Below are 15,957 nucleotides of genomic sequence, written 5' to 3'. Positions count from 1 at the left end.
CTCTTCCTCCTCCTCCTCCTCCTCCTCCTCCTCCTCTTTCTTTTTATGTATATGTGTACACTGTAGCTGTCTTCAGACACACCAGAAGAGGGCATCAGATCCCATTACAGTTGGTTGTGAGCCACCATGTGGTTGCTGGAAATTAAACTCAGGACCTCTGGAAGAGCAGTCAGTGCTCTTAACCACTGGGCCATCTCTCCAGCTCCTTTACTTAATTTCTTAACCCAGTGCCTGGCCATATGTATTAAGGGTCTACCCTGTTCTTGAACTAATATTGCTGGTATTCATAACTGGAGTCCAGATTCCGTAGATTAGCTGGACCTCCAAGTCCACAGTCTAGAACCCAGGGCCGTTGGGGTCTGACATCGACACTAAGACCATGCCTCTAAGTGGTAGAGAAAGGCAGCAGGGGCCATCGTTAGCAAGGGGCAAAGGGAGTCACACAGGACTTTATGATTCACAGGTACATCAGCCCCAGGCAAGAGGAATGTCCCCTCCCTGTTTCCACCTCCACCCTGATCAGCTGACCCTGGCCACACCCTGATCAGCTGACCCTGGCCACGTGACTTGATACTCACAGAGGTGGTGTGCATATCGGAGGTGGAAGGTGTCACAGCCGTGCACATGATGGTACAGCGTCTTTTCGATCAGGTCTTGCGGCTCATAGCCCGTAAGCTCTGTCACCCTGTGGAAGGATGGTTGTTCCATGAGTCAAGCGGCTCTTAGGCAATTTCCTTTCAACCAGTATTTGCTTTGCCAACTAATCAAGTGTGAAGAGGCTCAGGGGTGGGGAGGTATTGGTGCTGGAATGTTCTTTTTTTACAGGAAGAAAGTCTTTGAATCCTAGCTCAGGGTAGTCTGTAGAACCGGGAGTGAGAATGTTCTGGAACCACAGGCTAGCAGCATGTTTGGGACGGCTTAGCAACGGAACTTTTCTCAAACCCTACCTATCTGTGGGCACTGTGGGGAAGGCTTTGATCAGACCACTGACATAAGCTGTGTGATGGGGGAGAGCCACTCTGGGGACCCGTGGGGACTATCCTTGGTGACCCTGTTTTGTTCTCTGCGTGGCCTGACGCATACAATCCCCCATCTCTGTCCTCCAGTGCTGAGGTTCGAGGCTTATACGAGGCTCCTGGGGATCTGAGCTCAGGCTATCATCCTACACAGCAGACACTTTGCCCACTGAACCATCTCCCCGGCTCCTTTGTTTGTTTAATCCTAATAAAATATACATCGCATAATATTTACTATCTTACCATTTTATGTGCATGGTCTAGTGAGTTAACTATGTGCACTTACAATATTCATGCTGTACCATGATCACCTTCCCGCACCTTCTGGTTATCCCAAACAGAAACCCATCACCTTCAAAACTTCACCTCCAGCCCTCCTTCCCCCAAACACCACCAGACCTTCTGTTACAGACCCTTGTCCTCCATTCAACTTCCTGTCTCCCTGAACTTATGCCTTCCTTCATACAGGATAGCATGTTGAAGGGCCATTGCCCTTTGTAGCACGTGGCAGAGCATTCCCTTCTGGGGCTGAATACCATCCTCTCTCGTATAGATACTACGCTCTGTGTTTTGTTTATCCCCTTGTCTGCTGGTGGACACTCAAGCTGTTTCCACTTCTTGGGTCTGGGTTGGCTGTTTAAGTCACTGTTCTACTGTCAGTTGTGGTGGTTGGTCTCCAGATCCTACAGCTGGGTGGTTCCTACCAATGAGAATCGTAACTGTTTAAGCCTGGTATCCATGAGGGATTATTCACAGACCCCCCAGAACACAGCGCCATGGCTGCAAATGTTCTGGCCAGAAGGTGGAAGTGCTCACTCTCCTCAGGAGTGGAAGACTTTCCCAAGTGTGCCTGTGACATGATCCCTCTACTCTCAACAAGTCCCAGACATATTAATTTCTCACGTCAGCACTTTGAAGAGAAATGACTGTCAGCAACTAAGCCCTCATCAGTACCACACTGGGCTGCCCCTTCCATGGGTGAAATTGTGTATGGCGGTGGTATGGCTTCACAGACTTGGCCCAACCAAGCTGGGAACTGTGTCCTTAAAAGAGGTAGGTGGCCCTAAGCATGTTGGTGACAGATATTTAAGAACAGATGAAAGAGCAGAAGAAAGGATTCCAATAACAATGTGGCAGTGGGAAGAAGTCAGCTCAGGAGACGGTGGAGGGGTGGGGGCAGTAATGAAGAAGACTGGCACTGAGGGCCCTGCTTGCCAGTTGTGAAACACTAGCCACAGACAGAACTGGGAAACGTGACCCCATTTTCATTCTTTAATCTGCTCAGACCTGGATCATTCATCTTTCAGAGCCTCAGATTTCCTTGGAATGGCTCTCCAGTTGCTTGTATATTTCCATTGATGTTCCTCTAAGATGGGGAGGGAACAGGGTTCCAGGTGTGTGTGTGTGGGGGGGGAGTGCCACTGGCTCCTGCTCTGTTTGTTCAGGACTCTAGAGATTTCTCCAAGGGTCACTAGAACTGCAAACCCAGTCGAGTCTGACTGGGTGGGAGGAAGGGTAAAAGACAGCTGGCCGACTCCAAAAACAGCCCAGGTATCTCTGCAGCATAAACTGAGAGACTCTGGCCCCTGGACCACTGGACTAAATTGGCAAAATACGAATGTGTCAAAGAATCACGCACGCACGCACCATGTTCTCATCAAACCATTGAGCAACATTACAAATTAAAGGCCAGGGAAAGGGCTTGGCAGGGTGCCCTCTTGGGTTTGTTCAAACCTCCAGAGTCTGTAAACCTGTCAGAGGGATGTGCCACACCCCAAACGTGGCTGGCCACACCCCAAATGTGGCTGGCCTCACCCGACCTTAGCCAAAGCATCAGCCACGGTTTCAAAGTACCACAACCCCCTGAGGAGCCGAACATCAGGTTAAGCTCAGTTGTGCTGGGATTATGCTGGGTGAGTGGTCAGCAGCTGCTCCCTGAGGCCTACCACCCTTGCTCCTGTGACTTGGCGGGTCTCAAGCTAACACCTTCCCCACTGTCCATCTGGGCTGTAGCCCAGCAGGCTTTTGAGAACATGCCACTGTAAGGAGACAGAAACACAAGTGATGGTGAAGGGTTCCGACCCCCTTAAACTATCCTCCATGACAGCAGCCTGGCCTCTGAGCTAGCTTCCCTGTAAAGACCCCACCCTTCCCTGTAAAGACCTCCACATTTCTAAGTGCTGTGAGCTGGAAAAGACTTCCAGCTGCTCCTCTGGGGACATAGCCTCTTCTTTCCTCTTTGAGAGAATTCATAAGAGAAATCTCTTGGAGTTTTCTTGAACTGTCTGGAAAATACAAGCAGGCTGTGCTGGCTGGCTTTATGTCAGCTTGACACAAGCTAGAATCATCAGAGAGGAGAAAGCCTTAATTGAGAAAAATGCCTTCATAAGATCTGTCTGTAAGACATTTTCTTAATTAATGATTGATGAGAGAGGGCCCAGCCCATGGTGGGTGGTGCCATCCCTAGGCTGGTGGTCCTGGGTTCCACAAAAAGCAGGCTGAGAAAGTCAAGGGAAGCAAGCCAGTGAGCAGCCCCCCTGCCCAGCCTCTGCATCAGCTCCTGCTTCCAGGTTCCTGCCCTGCCTGAGTTCCTGTCCTGACTTTCTTCAGTGATAGACTAGGATCAGGAAGTGTAAGCTGAATAAACCCCTTTCCTCTCCAGTTTGCTTTTTGTTCATGATGTTTCATCCCAGCAACGGTAACCCTAACTAGAAACGAGGCAACGAGTGGAAGAAACAAGCTCTTTCTTCTGCACTTCTTCAGTCATGACCTTGGACGGCCCACATACAGCCTACTTCCAGAACTCCTGTCACCATCCCTCCCAGGCCCACATCTGCAGCCCTTGCTTCTGCAGGAAACAAAACAGAACTTGCCACCATTCCACCAGCCTAGAAAATGCTGGCCAATGATTCTGTTTCACTTTTGCCTGGAATTTTAGGGTGACCCTGAAATGCTCTCTCTCTCTCTCTCTCTCTCTCTCTCTCTCTCTCTCTCTCTCTCACTTCTCGATCCTTAGAATAGCTTTGAAGAGCACGAGAATCAATCCTGACTAACCTCCCATCTCACACTCCACCCTGGGCCAGATGGGCTTGTTTCTTTTCAATAAAGAGCCAATACGTGTGTGGAATAGTCAACGCCATGGGATATTTTAATGCTGTAGTTTAAACTTTCTTCATAAGTTGTTTGTTTTGTTTGAGTTGGTTTACTTGAGTGAGTCTTGCTGTAGCCCAAGCTGGCTTTGAATCTGCTTCAGGTTAGCCTGGAACTCAGAGTAATCCTCCTGCCTCGGCCTCACAAGTAGTATAATTACAGATGTGAGTCTTTACACTATTTTTTATTAACTTGAAAAACTTAGAACAGAAAAAAAAAAAAATCAGTGACCCAGAACAACGGCACATGCCTGTATCTCACTGTCTCATAAGGTTGAGGCAAGAGGATTGCTTGAGTCCTGGAGTTCCTGGAAGGACCTTGGCCTGTACAGCCAAGGAACCCACAAGCTAGGTGGCAACATGGCCTTGTGAGTATATGAGGCTTTGAGCTCTCAGCTGCTTCACATCTGTTGGCTACTTTTCATCTTCCTGAAGACTTTCAGGATATCAAGTGGTGGGCACAGCTGACAGCTTTTACCCAAGGGCAATGGAAGAGGGCAACACCAGGTGAGGCCTCCAGATCTGTGGAAACGGGGCTGGAGAAATGGCTCAGCGGTTAAGAGCACTGATTGCTCTCCCGGACGTCCTGAGTTCAATTCTCAGCAACCACATGGTGGCTCACAATCATCTGTACTGGGATCTGATGCCCTCTTCTGGTGTGTCTGAAGGCAGCTACAGTGTACTCAAATACATAAAATAAATAAATCTTTTTTTTTTTTTTTAAAAGATCTATGGAGACTGGATCATTCCAGAATGTGGAGCACAACACTATCAAGACACCTCAGATGTCCCGTAAAAATATAGCTACTGGCTATCAAATAGTAAACTTTTGAGGCCAGTTGCAGTGGCGCATGCCTTTAATCCCAGCACTGGAGAGGCAGGGGCAGGCAGATCTCTGTGAGTTCTAGGCCAGCCTGGTCTACAGAGCAAGTTCCAGTACAGCTATGGTGGCAACAACAACAATCAACCCCCCCCCAAAAAAAAAACAACAAAAAACCATTTAACACTTGAGGCCTGCAGCTCTCCGGGTAAGATCAGAGGCTGCTCCAGGTCATCGGCCTCCCCTTCCCCAGCCTAGGCACTGACCAGGTGTCCACAGGCTATGGTCACGCCTCCCCACATGGAAGGGGAGCTGTCTGCTTTCACCACTGACTAATGGCGGCTATGGAGGTAGGAGCTTCATATGGTGTTCAGAGTGGAATATCATTTATTTCAAAGTCCTACCAGTGTGGAGGAGAGATGAGCGAGGATTCAAGTTACAGCTTTCAGAGACGACAAAGGGAGACCAAAATGTGAAGCACATGCCTGTCCTAGCGCTCCAGAGGAAGAGGCAGAGCATCGAGGTCATCCTCAGGGAGATAGTGAATTTGAGGTCAGCCTGAGCTTCGTGAGACCTTGTCTCAAAAGAAAGGGAGAGGAAGAGGGGAAGATGAGGGGAGAAAAAGGAAGGGAGGGAGGGAGGGCCCTCTTACATCACAAGCTTATGATCCAAACATTAGGCAATTAATTAAAGCAAGTTCCTGCACCTTAAGTCTGTCGTGAATTCTTTCCCTTCACGACTAACTTCCTTGATACGCTGCGACCAGTTCCCAGCACTGGGGCAGTCACCGCAATGGTGACACCTGGGGGCAGACTCACCTGGAGTCCAGGAATATGAGCTTCAGATCGAGGCTGGCTCTGAACATGAACATGTTGCTGTGCAGCTTGATCTCCGTGATGGCACTGGGCGGCAGTGACTGGCCCACGGCCACCAGCCCCACGATCTGGTAACAGGAGTCGTACAGGGACATGTCCAGCATGTACTGCCTGATCTTTAGGTAGCCGCTGCAGTGAATGACCTGGGAAGGAGGGGAGGGCATAGGCTCAGTGGGCACCACTGCCCTGCCTTAGCTTTTCTGGCTTTGTTTGTTTGTTCGTCTGTTTTGGAAGTGCTAGAACATCCTTCACCCAAGTTCCTGTTGAGATGTATGGTCAACATGCCTATAAAAGCCTGATTTGCATCCAGATGGTGGTGGCGCGGTGGTGGCGCACACCTTTAATCCTAGCTTGGGGAGGGAAAGGCAGGTGGATCTCTGAGTTCAAGGCCAACTTGGTCTACAGAGTGAATTCCAGGACAGCCAGGGCTGCAGAGAAACCCTGTCTAGAAAAACCAAAACATAAACCAACAACAACAACAAAAATCCTGTTTCTTAGGAAATCAGGTGCAAGTAGGCAGGCAAGCTGGTGTCCCAGGCTCACTAACTCATGGTGGACTTGGACATAAAACTCCTGGCCAAGCTTGACTAGAGAACACAAGAGCACAAGGGAACTTGCTGCCTTTCTATGAGCACTTGCTGGAATTAAAATGTTTTCCAACTTCTGACAGGATTGAACTTGACATTTCTATCACCCAATGCACTCCCCACTCCAGGGAATTAAGAACACTCTAAGTGAAATCTTTATTTAAATTTTCTGGTGATCCAGTGCCCAGAATCCAGACTCAGGTCCTCAGGCTTGCCTGGCAAGGGCTTTACCAACTGAGCTGACTCCCCAGGCTAATGTGTTCACCTTTAATTTGTTTATAATTCAAGTTTTACTCAACAATAAGTCAACAATAAGGCGGTAGTTAGAGAGCCAAAGACCACACTGGAGAGACTGCACAGTTCCCAGAGCAAATGAGGCACCTGGAGGCATCCGAATCACTTTCCACCCATGGTTAAGTGTGTTTGCCATTTAAACACTTGAAATCCTGCAAGGACCATGGTTGTTACAACAGTGATCATCTGAACCCTAGCTCTCTCTCTCTCTCTCTCTCTCTCTCTCTGTCTATATTTCTCTCTGTCTCTCTCTATCTCTTTGTCTCTCTCTTTGTTTCACTCTGTGTATCTCTGTTTCCCTTTGTGTCTCTGTCTTTCTGTCTCTCTGTGTCTGTCTTTCTCTCTATCTCTCTGCCTCTGTCTCTCTCTGTCTCCGCCTCTCTGTGTCTCTCTCTGTCTCTGTCCTGTTGCTCTCTGTCTCTCTGTCTCTGTCTCTCTGTGTATCTCTGTCTCTGTATCTCTGCCTCCGTCTCTATTCACACACACACACACACACACACACACACACCCATGCCAGGTCTCACATAGCCTAAGCTAGCTTAACCTCACAACACAGTGGAATATGACCTTGAATTTGTCCTTCTGTCTCCATCCCCCTAATGCTGGGGTTACAGGTGTTGACTAGTACACCCAACGGAGTGCTGGGGACCAAACCTAGTGCTTCTGCGTGCCAAGCACAAGCTCTCTACAGCTGAGCTACATCCACAGCCCGCAGAGTCTCTTTTCAAAAATTCTTTCTACGGGATTCACAAATGTACAGTGTTTAGAGCTGGAAGAAATCCTGAAGTCCTTCCAGTCTAGCCGTTCTCCCACCTTCCTGACGGGACAACCAAGGACAAGACAAACAGACAATATACGTACGATGTATACATTTACAGCTGGACGAGTGGCAGGCAGAAACTAGTAAAGTACGGGGACCTCTTGAGGAACAGGTTGTTGGGTGCAGGCCCAGCTAAGGGCTTCCCGACTGAGGAAAAATAATGTGTATCCATCAAGGTGTAAAAGTGGGAGACATGAGAGAGCTGGGTTAGAGTGTTTGCCTACTGAGGCCCAGGCACCAGGTTTAATTCAAGATGTACAAAAAGTAACCACGGAAAACAAGTCAGGAGTGGGGTTAGGGTCAAGGTCAAAGGAAGAGATCACCAGCTGAGAAAGCAGGCCTCTAAAGAGAGGCAGGAGGGCGCAGGGCAGAGAAGGGTGTTTCATAAAGAGAATTGAAAACACAAAGACCTCGTGGCACCCCCAAACCCATCCTCCTTTTCCAAGGGGCAAGTGGAAAACACCTCCTGCTCCACTCCCTTCCTCCACCCCTCCCCAACCCCCAGACTCCTCACTCCCCCCAATCCCCTTCATCCCTCCACCCCCAAGAAAAACAGCGCAAGGGACTCCTACAGGGATCCGTGGCAGATTGTCCCCAGCCAAGCCTGCTACCTGGAAATCCCTGTCTCTAACACTGAAGCAGCCTATTACCAACTAACCGGTCATGGAGCTGAGCTTCCCTTAGCTTGCTAATTAACCTCAGCAAGTGGCCATATCTGGCAGGGAAATTCAACCAGGGCTAGGTCAAGGTCTCAGCTGTGCCACTTAGCTTGGCATGCTGTCCCTTCTCCCTTTCCCTCCCATGCTTGAGGATGAAGTAAGGCCAGTGCCACTCCCTTCAGAAGGCCAGGGTGGCCAGATGGATGTAAGTACCACAGAGAGGTCAGAGCCTGGCCCCTGGGAGGCCTTGGTGGTTATCGTGAAACACCATCTTCCATACCAGATTCACTTGAGCATTCTAGCAGTTAGATCTCTGTGGAACAACTGCTCACTGCTGCTCTCCGACCCTGCCCAAGGTGCTCAACAAACCCAGGGGCAGCTGGTCCAGCGGAGCCAATCGGTGGCGTGCAAAGTGGAGCTCTTAGATGAGGGGACGAAAATCTATGCTAAGCCACGGCAATCCTGGTCTTATATGATGAAATCCAACCAGCCTGGAACATCTGTGTGCCATGCCAGGTCTTTGGGCTCATAATCCACCCTGAGCCTTGCTCAAGACTCTGTCCTGGCAGAGGTGACTTGGTGGCTTCCCCCATCCTCTCTCCTGCCTCAAGTGTGAAGCAGACTCTAAGACACACAGTGAAGGCCCCTGCCACCCTCTCCTGTTCCCACTAGGAGACCGGTGTACCTTGTATCCACTGCATGTCAGGCCTGCGTTTCTTTTTGCCAAGACGCACTTCATTCGGAGAAAGAAAGACCGCTCTATCTCGTACTCTGAAAATAGAGGTGCCGTTAGAAAGCAATTGTCCTGCTTGCATCCCCGACAGCCTCCAACCTTGCACCCACAAATCCCCAGGGCAGATGCAGCAGCCAGATGCCTCCTCACACACACCCAGACCCTGACCCAGAGAGCCCTGTCAACAACCAAAGTCTAAAAGGGAATGGTAAGAGACCATGATCATCCTGGTACAGCTTCCGAGATTTTGAGGAAAAGCAGCCTGAACCATGACCATAGCAAGGGTCAGTCTGACGGACACTTTCACAGGCCACAAAGGAAATGGGTGCCAAGGTGGCTCTTCAAAAGGCCCAGAAGCATCTAACAGCCTTTAAGGCAGCAGATACCAAATGCCAGGCACAACTTAGCCCCCGTCCCTGGCAGATGGAGACAGACACATTTACCTCTTGGCAGCTACATGGTAGGCTCTGGAACACCATAGCTTGGTAAGATGATTGTCACTTTGGAACACCCTTCTTTCTCACCAGGGCTCAGCCTTTACCCGCTGAGTCATCTTCTGGCCTTTTCCATCCCTCACACAGGGAAGTTTTGGCCACACCATTAGCTGTAGCCCCAGGTAAGGAGACCCACTAGTCAGCATCCCTCACGGGTCTGCCAGGGAGCATTGAAAGGCTGGGGCCTTCAAAATACACCGTGTCTTCCTAGCACTCATCATGACTGTAATTTAAGGAGGGGTGTGTGTGATGCCCAGGCTTTTAAACCAATCTGTGCTGTGGCACACAACCTAAAGTCTCTGCTCAGAATGCTTCCACGTGCAAAAAATAGATTAAAAAAGAAACCAGCTGTGTGGGTAAAGAATTACCAAAGTCTTTAAATATAGCAATATGAATATAAGTACCTGCCTATTTACTGTGTTAAATTAAGATTCGGTCACGGGCCTCATCACTCAGAAAGTTTCCAAGTATCCACTGCATACATCCTTTTAAGTAATGTCTGTAATGTCTGTGGCAACAAAGCCAAGGCTCTAATGATTGCAGCATGGTCAGAAAGCCTCCAGTCACGTGCAAGTGAAATGCAAAATTACATGGATATAATTCCCCCCCCCCCGTATCTAACATTCCTCAGCTCCTGGTTCTCTTCTCAGAAGAAGCAGGTGAACCTAGGCTCACAGCAGGCTGCCAGGAGCATGGGAGGGGAACAGCCTGTGATCCAGTGCTGAACAGCTTGTGGCACACAGTAGGGACTCCGTAACTGTCCACTGAAAACACAGAGGCAGGTGGGAGACAGGAATGAACACTCAGCCTGTAAGTGCAAAGCCCCGGGCTTGATCACACCAGTGCAAGCAAACAGCCTGGAGGCATAAATACAGCTGCTGTGTCCGACCCAAACCTACACTGGCAGGCTTACGAAGCCGGAGCAAACCCTCTCCTTAGAGTAAGAGCACGACCCTGTTTCATTCTGGTTTCCTGTGCCGTGGAGGACGAACCTTGGAGCAGGTGATGGTGGAGCGGTGGGTGGGCCGTAAGTACAGCTGTCATCTCGTCGTGGTCAGAAGGATGTATGTACTCATAAATACTGTTGCCTGTGAGCTCCACCTGCCAGGGAATGGAAGGATCAGACATGTCATAGGTCTCTCCACAGTGGGTACAAGGGGAGAGAAGACAGACCAGGTGTGCCACAGGTGTGCCACAGGCTCACGTCTCTCGGGCAGGGAACATCTCAAAACTAAAGCTGCCTCTGTCCCACTGTCACTGACATGTCAAGTAAGGGGAATGACCACCTGGGCACCAGCTGCCCTTGAGTGTTCTGTACCCCGTGGAGAGCCATGTCCACGCAGAGGCTGACCAGCTGAGAACCACAGAAGAAGACTCCGGTGCCACTCAGACAAACGCCCTTCTGTGTCAGCACCGAGCCATGCCCCAGGCACAGCCAGAGCTTCCTGGTGTTGCCATGAATACTATGTCTCTGACCTTCCTAGTCCAAGCTGACCGTGCTTCCTCTGTGGACACACCCAGGGTATGGCTGGGTCCCTCTGCGTGACCTATGACCTGAAGAGGAGTGGGGCTTAGGCAACATGAAGCCGCAGTTGCTTCCTGAGGTTGCTATCTCAACATTCAGACATCCCAGACACACCCCACATGGTGTTAGAATTCAGGTCTTCGGCAACAGCCTTGCTGGACAGGGCCCTGGAGTAGACTCCTGTGCAGTAGCGGAGGGTCTTATTTTTAGAACTACAATCCAAAGAGTTGAGTCAGCATACCTAGTATTACTTAGGGGGCCCCAGGAATAGTGGTATTAACTCCATCAGAGCCAGTGAGCCTCAAAGCCCAGCCAGTAGGGAGAAACTCAGCCCTCGGATGGCAAGAACCTTAGGTGGATCTGAAGACCTCTCAGCCCAGGCAGACGGTAAACCAAGACAACAGAGAGGCTGTGTGGCCGGTGCTGTCCCTGGCTTCAGATACTCTGAGTGGTCCTGAGGACAAACCCGGCACTGAGTACTGTGGGTTACAGGATCAGCTGTCCAGGGGTCTGACTGTGCCACCTCAAGAAGCAGCCTAGTGACATGTTCCCTGGACCCACAGGCTTGTTAGCGTTCAGCCCCAAGGTCAAGAAGCAAAGGAGCGGCGACTCTGCTTCCCTGTCACCGTAGCCAGCTCTTCCTTAGCTCTTCAGTCTGTCAAGAGGTGAGGGTTACCTCCCCTTTTGTTTCTAAGCCTTACCTCACAGACAGCATCCACCATTCTATTTTCTTCATTATCCCTGGAATCTTTCCTTCCAATATTATAAAAATGGGGGGGGGGAGGATGGGGGGATCCAAACAGAGAGCTCCTCCTTGCCACCTACTTAACCCTCATGCTCCAAACCTGAGGCTTCACAGCCATCCCCAGGGCAGACTTGCCTCTGTGGAAATACAGTCCCTGATTCAAAACCACATTTGAGTTACAGTTGATTCTCGGTTATTTGTTTATTTGTATGTGAGCATGTTTCGTGCCTGTGCTGGGGGAGGGCACATACGTGTGGAGGCCAGAGGACGTCTTGTTGGATTTGATTCTCTCCTTCCATCATATGGGTTCTGGGACAAGCACCCTCACCCTCATCTCCCCTGGACAGGTGATTTTATTAAAAATTAGAGAATAAAAATTCATCGTTTTTCTTGAACAACATTCTTGTTAATCCCTAAAAAGTTTGAATAAGCCTTGAAGCCAGCTGTTTGAGACTGGATACTGCCTTTCTCTGAAGGTGTTGGGGGTGGGGTGGGGGGTGTTCACTGTGCAAGACATGGAAAGGTCCTAGCCAAAAGTCAAAACACTAACTCCTCTGGTGTTGCTCCCTTCCCTCCACCAACGCCCTTCTCTCTCTCTCTCTCTCTCTCTCTCTCTCTCTCTCTCTCTCTCTCTCTCTCTCTNCCTTCTCTCTCTCTCTCTCTCTCTCTCTCTCTCTCTCTCTCTCTCTCTCTCTCTCTCTCTCTCTCTCTCACACACACACACACACACACACACACCACACACACACACGTCCATCACCCCCATCCATTCACCTGCCCCTGCCCTGTCCACTTCTATCCCCTAGTTCCAACGGCTTATTTAAAAACAAGCCAGAAGTGGAATGGATTTTATATTGTCCAATTATTCACCCTCCCTTGTCCCTTGCTTTTTTTCTGAATGAAGTGAGCATTTAATCTTGGTTGAAGTTCTGTTTAGGGGAAAAACAAAAGAACAAAAAAAAAAAAAAAACAAAAAACCAGGACTCAAGCGATGTCTGTGCGGACAAGCATCTTCAGAGACTTTGCTTAAGACCCAGTCTGCCCTTTAACTAAACTGCTCCATCTGGTTTCAAAGCTTCTGTTCTTGTGACGGGTGGGAGTACAAGGCAATCCAAGATTTGTGGATGAAGGACTCAGTGCTTTTGAGCTCTGGGGTCCATCATAAAATGAATGGGATTTTCTAGGAACCCCAATAACCTTTAAATAACAGAAATGTCTTCATAGAGAAAAATATGGAGTAATATATAACAGTGCAGATCTTAACTCAAAATTATGGTTGACGTGGTGTTTCCTGTATTTATATATGTGTCCATTCTTTTAAATGCTGAAAGAAATACAGTTATGTTTACCCCAGTCCCCAAAATATATGTAACTCTAAAGATACCTATTTGTCTTAACAAAACTCCCCAGGTCTCATATCTCAGCCTTATTAAAGCAGCGCTTCAATGAGCTGTTTTAGTGTCTGTAAAATCCTGCCAACCACAAAAGCAATAGCGTTCCCACTAAGAGCTTTTTAAGGATTTGCTGAAAAGTTTCTTCCTGCCCAGAAAGCTGATATGATAAATTTGATGATAAAGGGTCTGTGTGGAAAGGCAGAGTCACTCGGCTGCTGAGAAACGTGCATGGGCATTTTGCTGAATGTAGCAGATGAAGCATTTTAAATTAAGATGGTTCGGGATTCAGGGTTCAAGCTATGTAAACAAACACAAGTTATTGCCTTTTATTCCCCAAGTGAAAGAATTCTGTCTCGTGCCCCTGAACAGCATGGCTGCTATTTTTGTTAGCCAGTCTCTGGCATCCTTCTCAAATATTCCATTTTTTTATGTGTCCCATAAACAGCTATTTCACGTATGTGTCCACATCTTTGAAAATGAGTATTGGTTACCTAGACATTGTGGAACATAACTTTGTTAGATTTAAACCATATGGATACTTAAAATGTACACAGAGCTCTATTTTCCCTTCACTGTTATTTTTAAACCAGAATTTGACAGTAGTGATCACATTTGTTTACTAATTGGAAAGCAAAGTAAAAGAGCAAATTCATCCCTGAGAAATAGATTTCTTATTCCAGCATTTATTTTTAAAATGTAATAGTGGTCTTTAAATGAAGATGTACTACACATGGAGAATTATTTTTACCTCAAATAGATCATTCCCATGGGACAGTCCCTTTCTGTGAACTTTCACACAACCATGGCTCAGAGTGCTCCCCATGGCCCTCTACAGCTGAGTGTGACTTGGACTCCACAGGAGGGAGCACCATCTGCTGATGACATCACTGAGTGTGATCTGGACTCCACAGGAGGGAGCACCATCTGCTGATGACATCACTGAGTGTGACCTGGACTCCGCAGGAGGGAGCACCATCTGCTGATGACATCACTGAGTGTGATCTGGACTCCACAGGAGCATCATCTACTGATGACATCACTGAGTGTGACCTGGACTCCACAGGAGGGAGCACCATCTGCTGATGACATCACTGAGTGTGATCTGGACTCCACAGGAGCATCATCTGCTGATGACATCACTGAGTGTGACCTGGACACTCTATGAACACAGAATGGCTCCATGAAACTAGAACCTATGAAAGACTCTGGCTGTCACTCATCAGAAAAAACTAAGCTTGCTACCATTACTTCATTGTATTTTTCTGTTCCAGGGATCAAACTCAAGGCCTCATGCCTAACACTGAGCTCAGCCCATCCCCAACAAGTTTATCTCTAATGATCTTGTTTAAGAACCAACTGTAAATAAATTTAATAACATGAATGTTTGTCATATTGACTTCACAGTTAGAACTTACAGAAATAGCTTCCAGGATGCAGAACATGGTTGTTTTTGTTGTTGTTGTTTTGTTTTGTTTTGTTTTTAAGATAGGGTTTCTCAGTGTAGCCCTGGCTGTCCTGGCCCAGAACTCAGAGATTCTCCAGCCTCTGTCTGAGTGCTGGGATTAAAGGTGTCTCACTACAGCCCAGCATGCAAAACATGTTTGTAAAGAGTAGTTGGCTTGGTATCCCATGCAATACTTCTCATTTTATACAGTGCAGATCTGCCTGGCTTTCCTCCCCTCTGGAGTGTTAATCATGAGAGGAGATGGGTTTGGGGAAATTTTTTGTTGTTGCTTATTTAAACAGCTCACCAGGGATCCCCAGACATCAGGCAGGAGATCCCCAGTAGCAGGGGCAGCAGCAGCAGTTACTGTGTTTTAAATGCTGCTGACTGGGGCTCACAGCCTCACTTAGAAATCAGGAGGAAACCAGTTGTTCTTCACAGTTGGTTTGGCTTCACTCTATTTAATCCGTCTTTCTTCAGGGGATGCAGAATCAAAAGGTATCCCCCTACAGCTTTCTTGCAACATAGTAGCATGTGGTCCCTCTCCCCTTTCAAAAGTGATGCTACCAAGTTTTATTTCTGGGCCTGATCAAAAGGAAACCTGATACATACATAGCTCGTGAGGTTGCCTAGCTTTCTTTCAGCGGAGTTAATCAGGAGCAGGACTCAGATCTGCCACCTAGCTCATGCTTTGGTCTTTCTTAATTAGAGTGTTCATAGTCAATCCATCCTATTTCTCACATGGAAAGAGAAAAATGATCAGGAGGCGCTGCCTGGTGGACCAAGTCACCTACTGGAAGCAGTGGATATCCTAGGCTTCCCCCAGGACCTAGGAGCCACCACATTCCAAATAACCTGCAAGTCTCAGCAGGTACCCACCCAAGGCTCTAGCCTGGGTTCAGAAGCTAATAAGTTACCAGGTGGCTGTTGAATCCCTGCCTTGAGAGAGGGTTGGAGGCTTTACTTTATTATTTAAACTATGGTTCCCGACATGAAATGCCTGTCTAACCAGACAGTGAAAACTGTTCAATTGATTTGTTCTGACTGCTAGGAAGCTCAGATCTAAGTTTAATATTCAACAATAGTGGCTTTATTACTTTAAAAGTTGCTGATTGATCAGCCTAAAAGTGCATGAAGTGTTTTGGTATATTTAAAATGTTGTTGTGGTGGTTTTTGCAGATCACAAATGCAGGTGAAAAATCACCTGCTCAAAGTCATTTGTGCACAGATCAAGTCAAGAGTTATTATGATAAACCAATCTGGGCACAGCTAAAGGGCACTGGCTTTCTGCATATGATGATCTAGGAATTCATAGAATTATGACCACAGAGATGTGGTTATAGATACAGGCTCCCTCTCTCCCTCTCCTCCTCCTCCTCCTCCTCCTCCTCCTCCTCCTCCT

The 15,957-nt window shown here is 48.2% G+C and overlaps 1 protein-coding gene across 1 annotated transcript in view; it reads right to left on the bottom strand.

Annotated features, from left to right (window-relative positions):
- The window catches only part of Sim2 (SIM bHLH transcription factor 2), a 41,208-nt gene that overhangs the window by 11,383 nt on the left and 13,868 nt on the right, over positions 1–15,957 (bottom strand). The window contains exons 4-7 of the mRNA XM_021209244.1: positions 10,440–10,548; positions 8,906–8,991; positions 5,804–6,003; positions 579–685 (exon numbers count right to left, since the gene is read on the bottom strand). Of these exons, the coding sequence (XP_021064903.1) occupies positions 579–685; positions 5,804–6,003; positions 8,906–8,991; positions 10,440–10,548 (502 nt within the window). The remainder of the gene's footprint in view (positions 1–578; positions 686–5,803; positions 6,004–8,905; positions 8,992–10,439; positions 10,549–15,957) is intronic.

This window comes from Mus pahari, chromosome 12 (assembly GCF_900095145.1).
Source record: "Mus pahari chromosome 12, PAHARI_EIJ_v1.1, whole genome shotgun sequence".
Taxonomy (NCBI): domain Eukaryota; kingdom Metazoa; phylum Chordata; class Mammalia; order Rodentia; family Muridae; genus Mus; species Mus pahari.
This window is presented reverse-complemented; position numbering and strand designations above follow the sequence as displayed.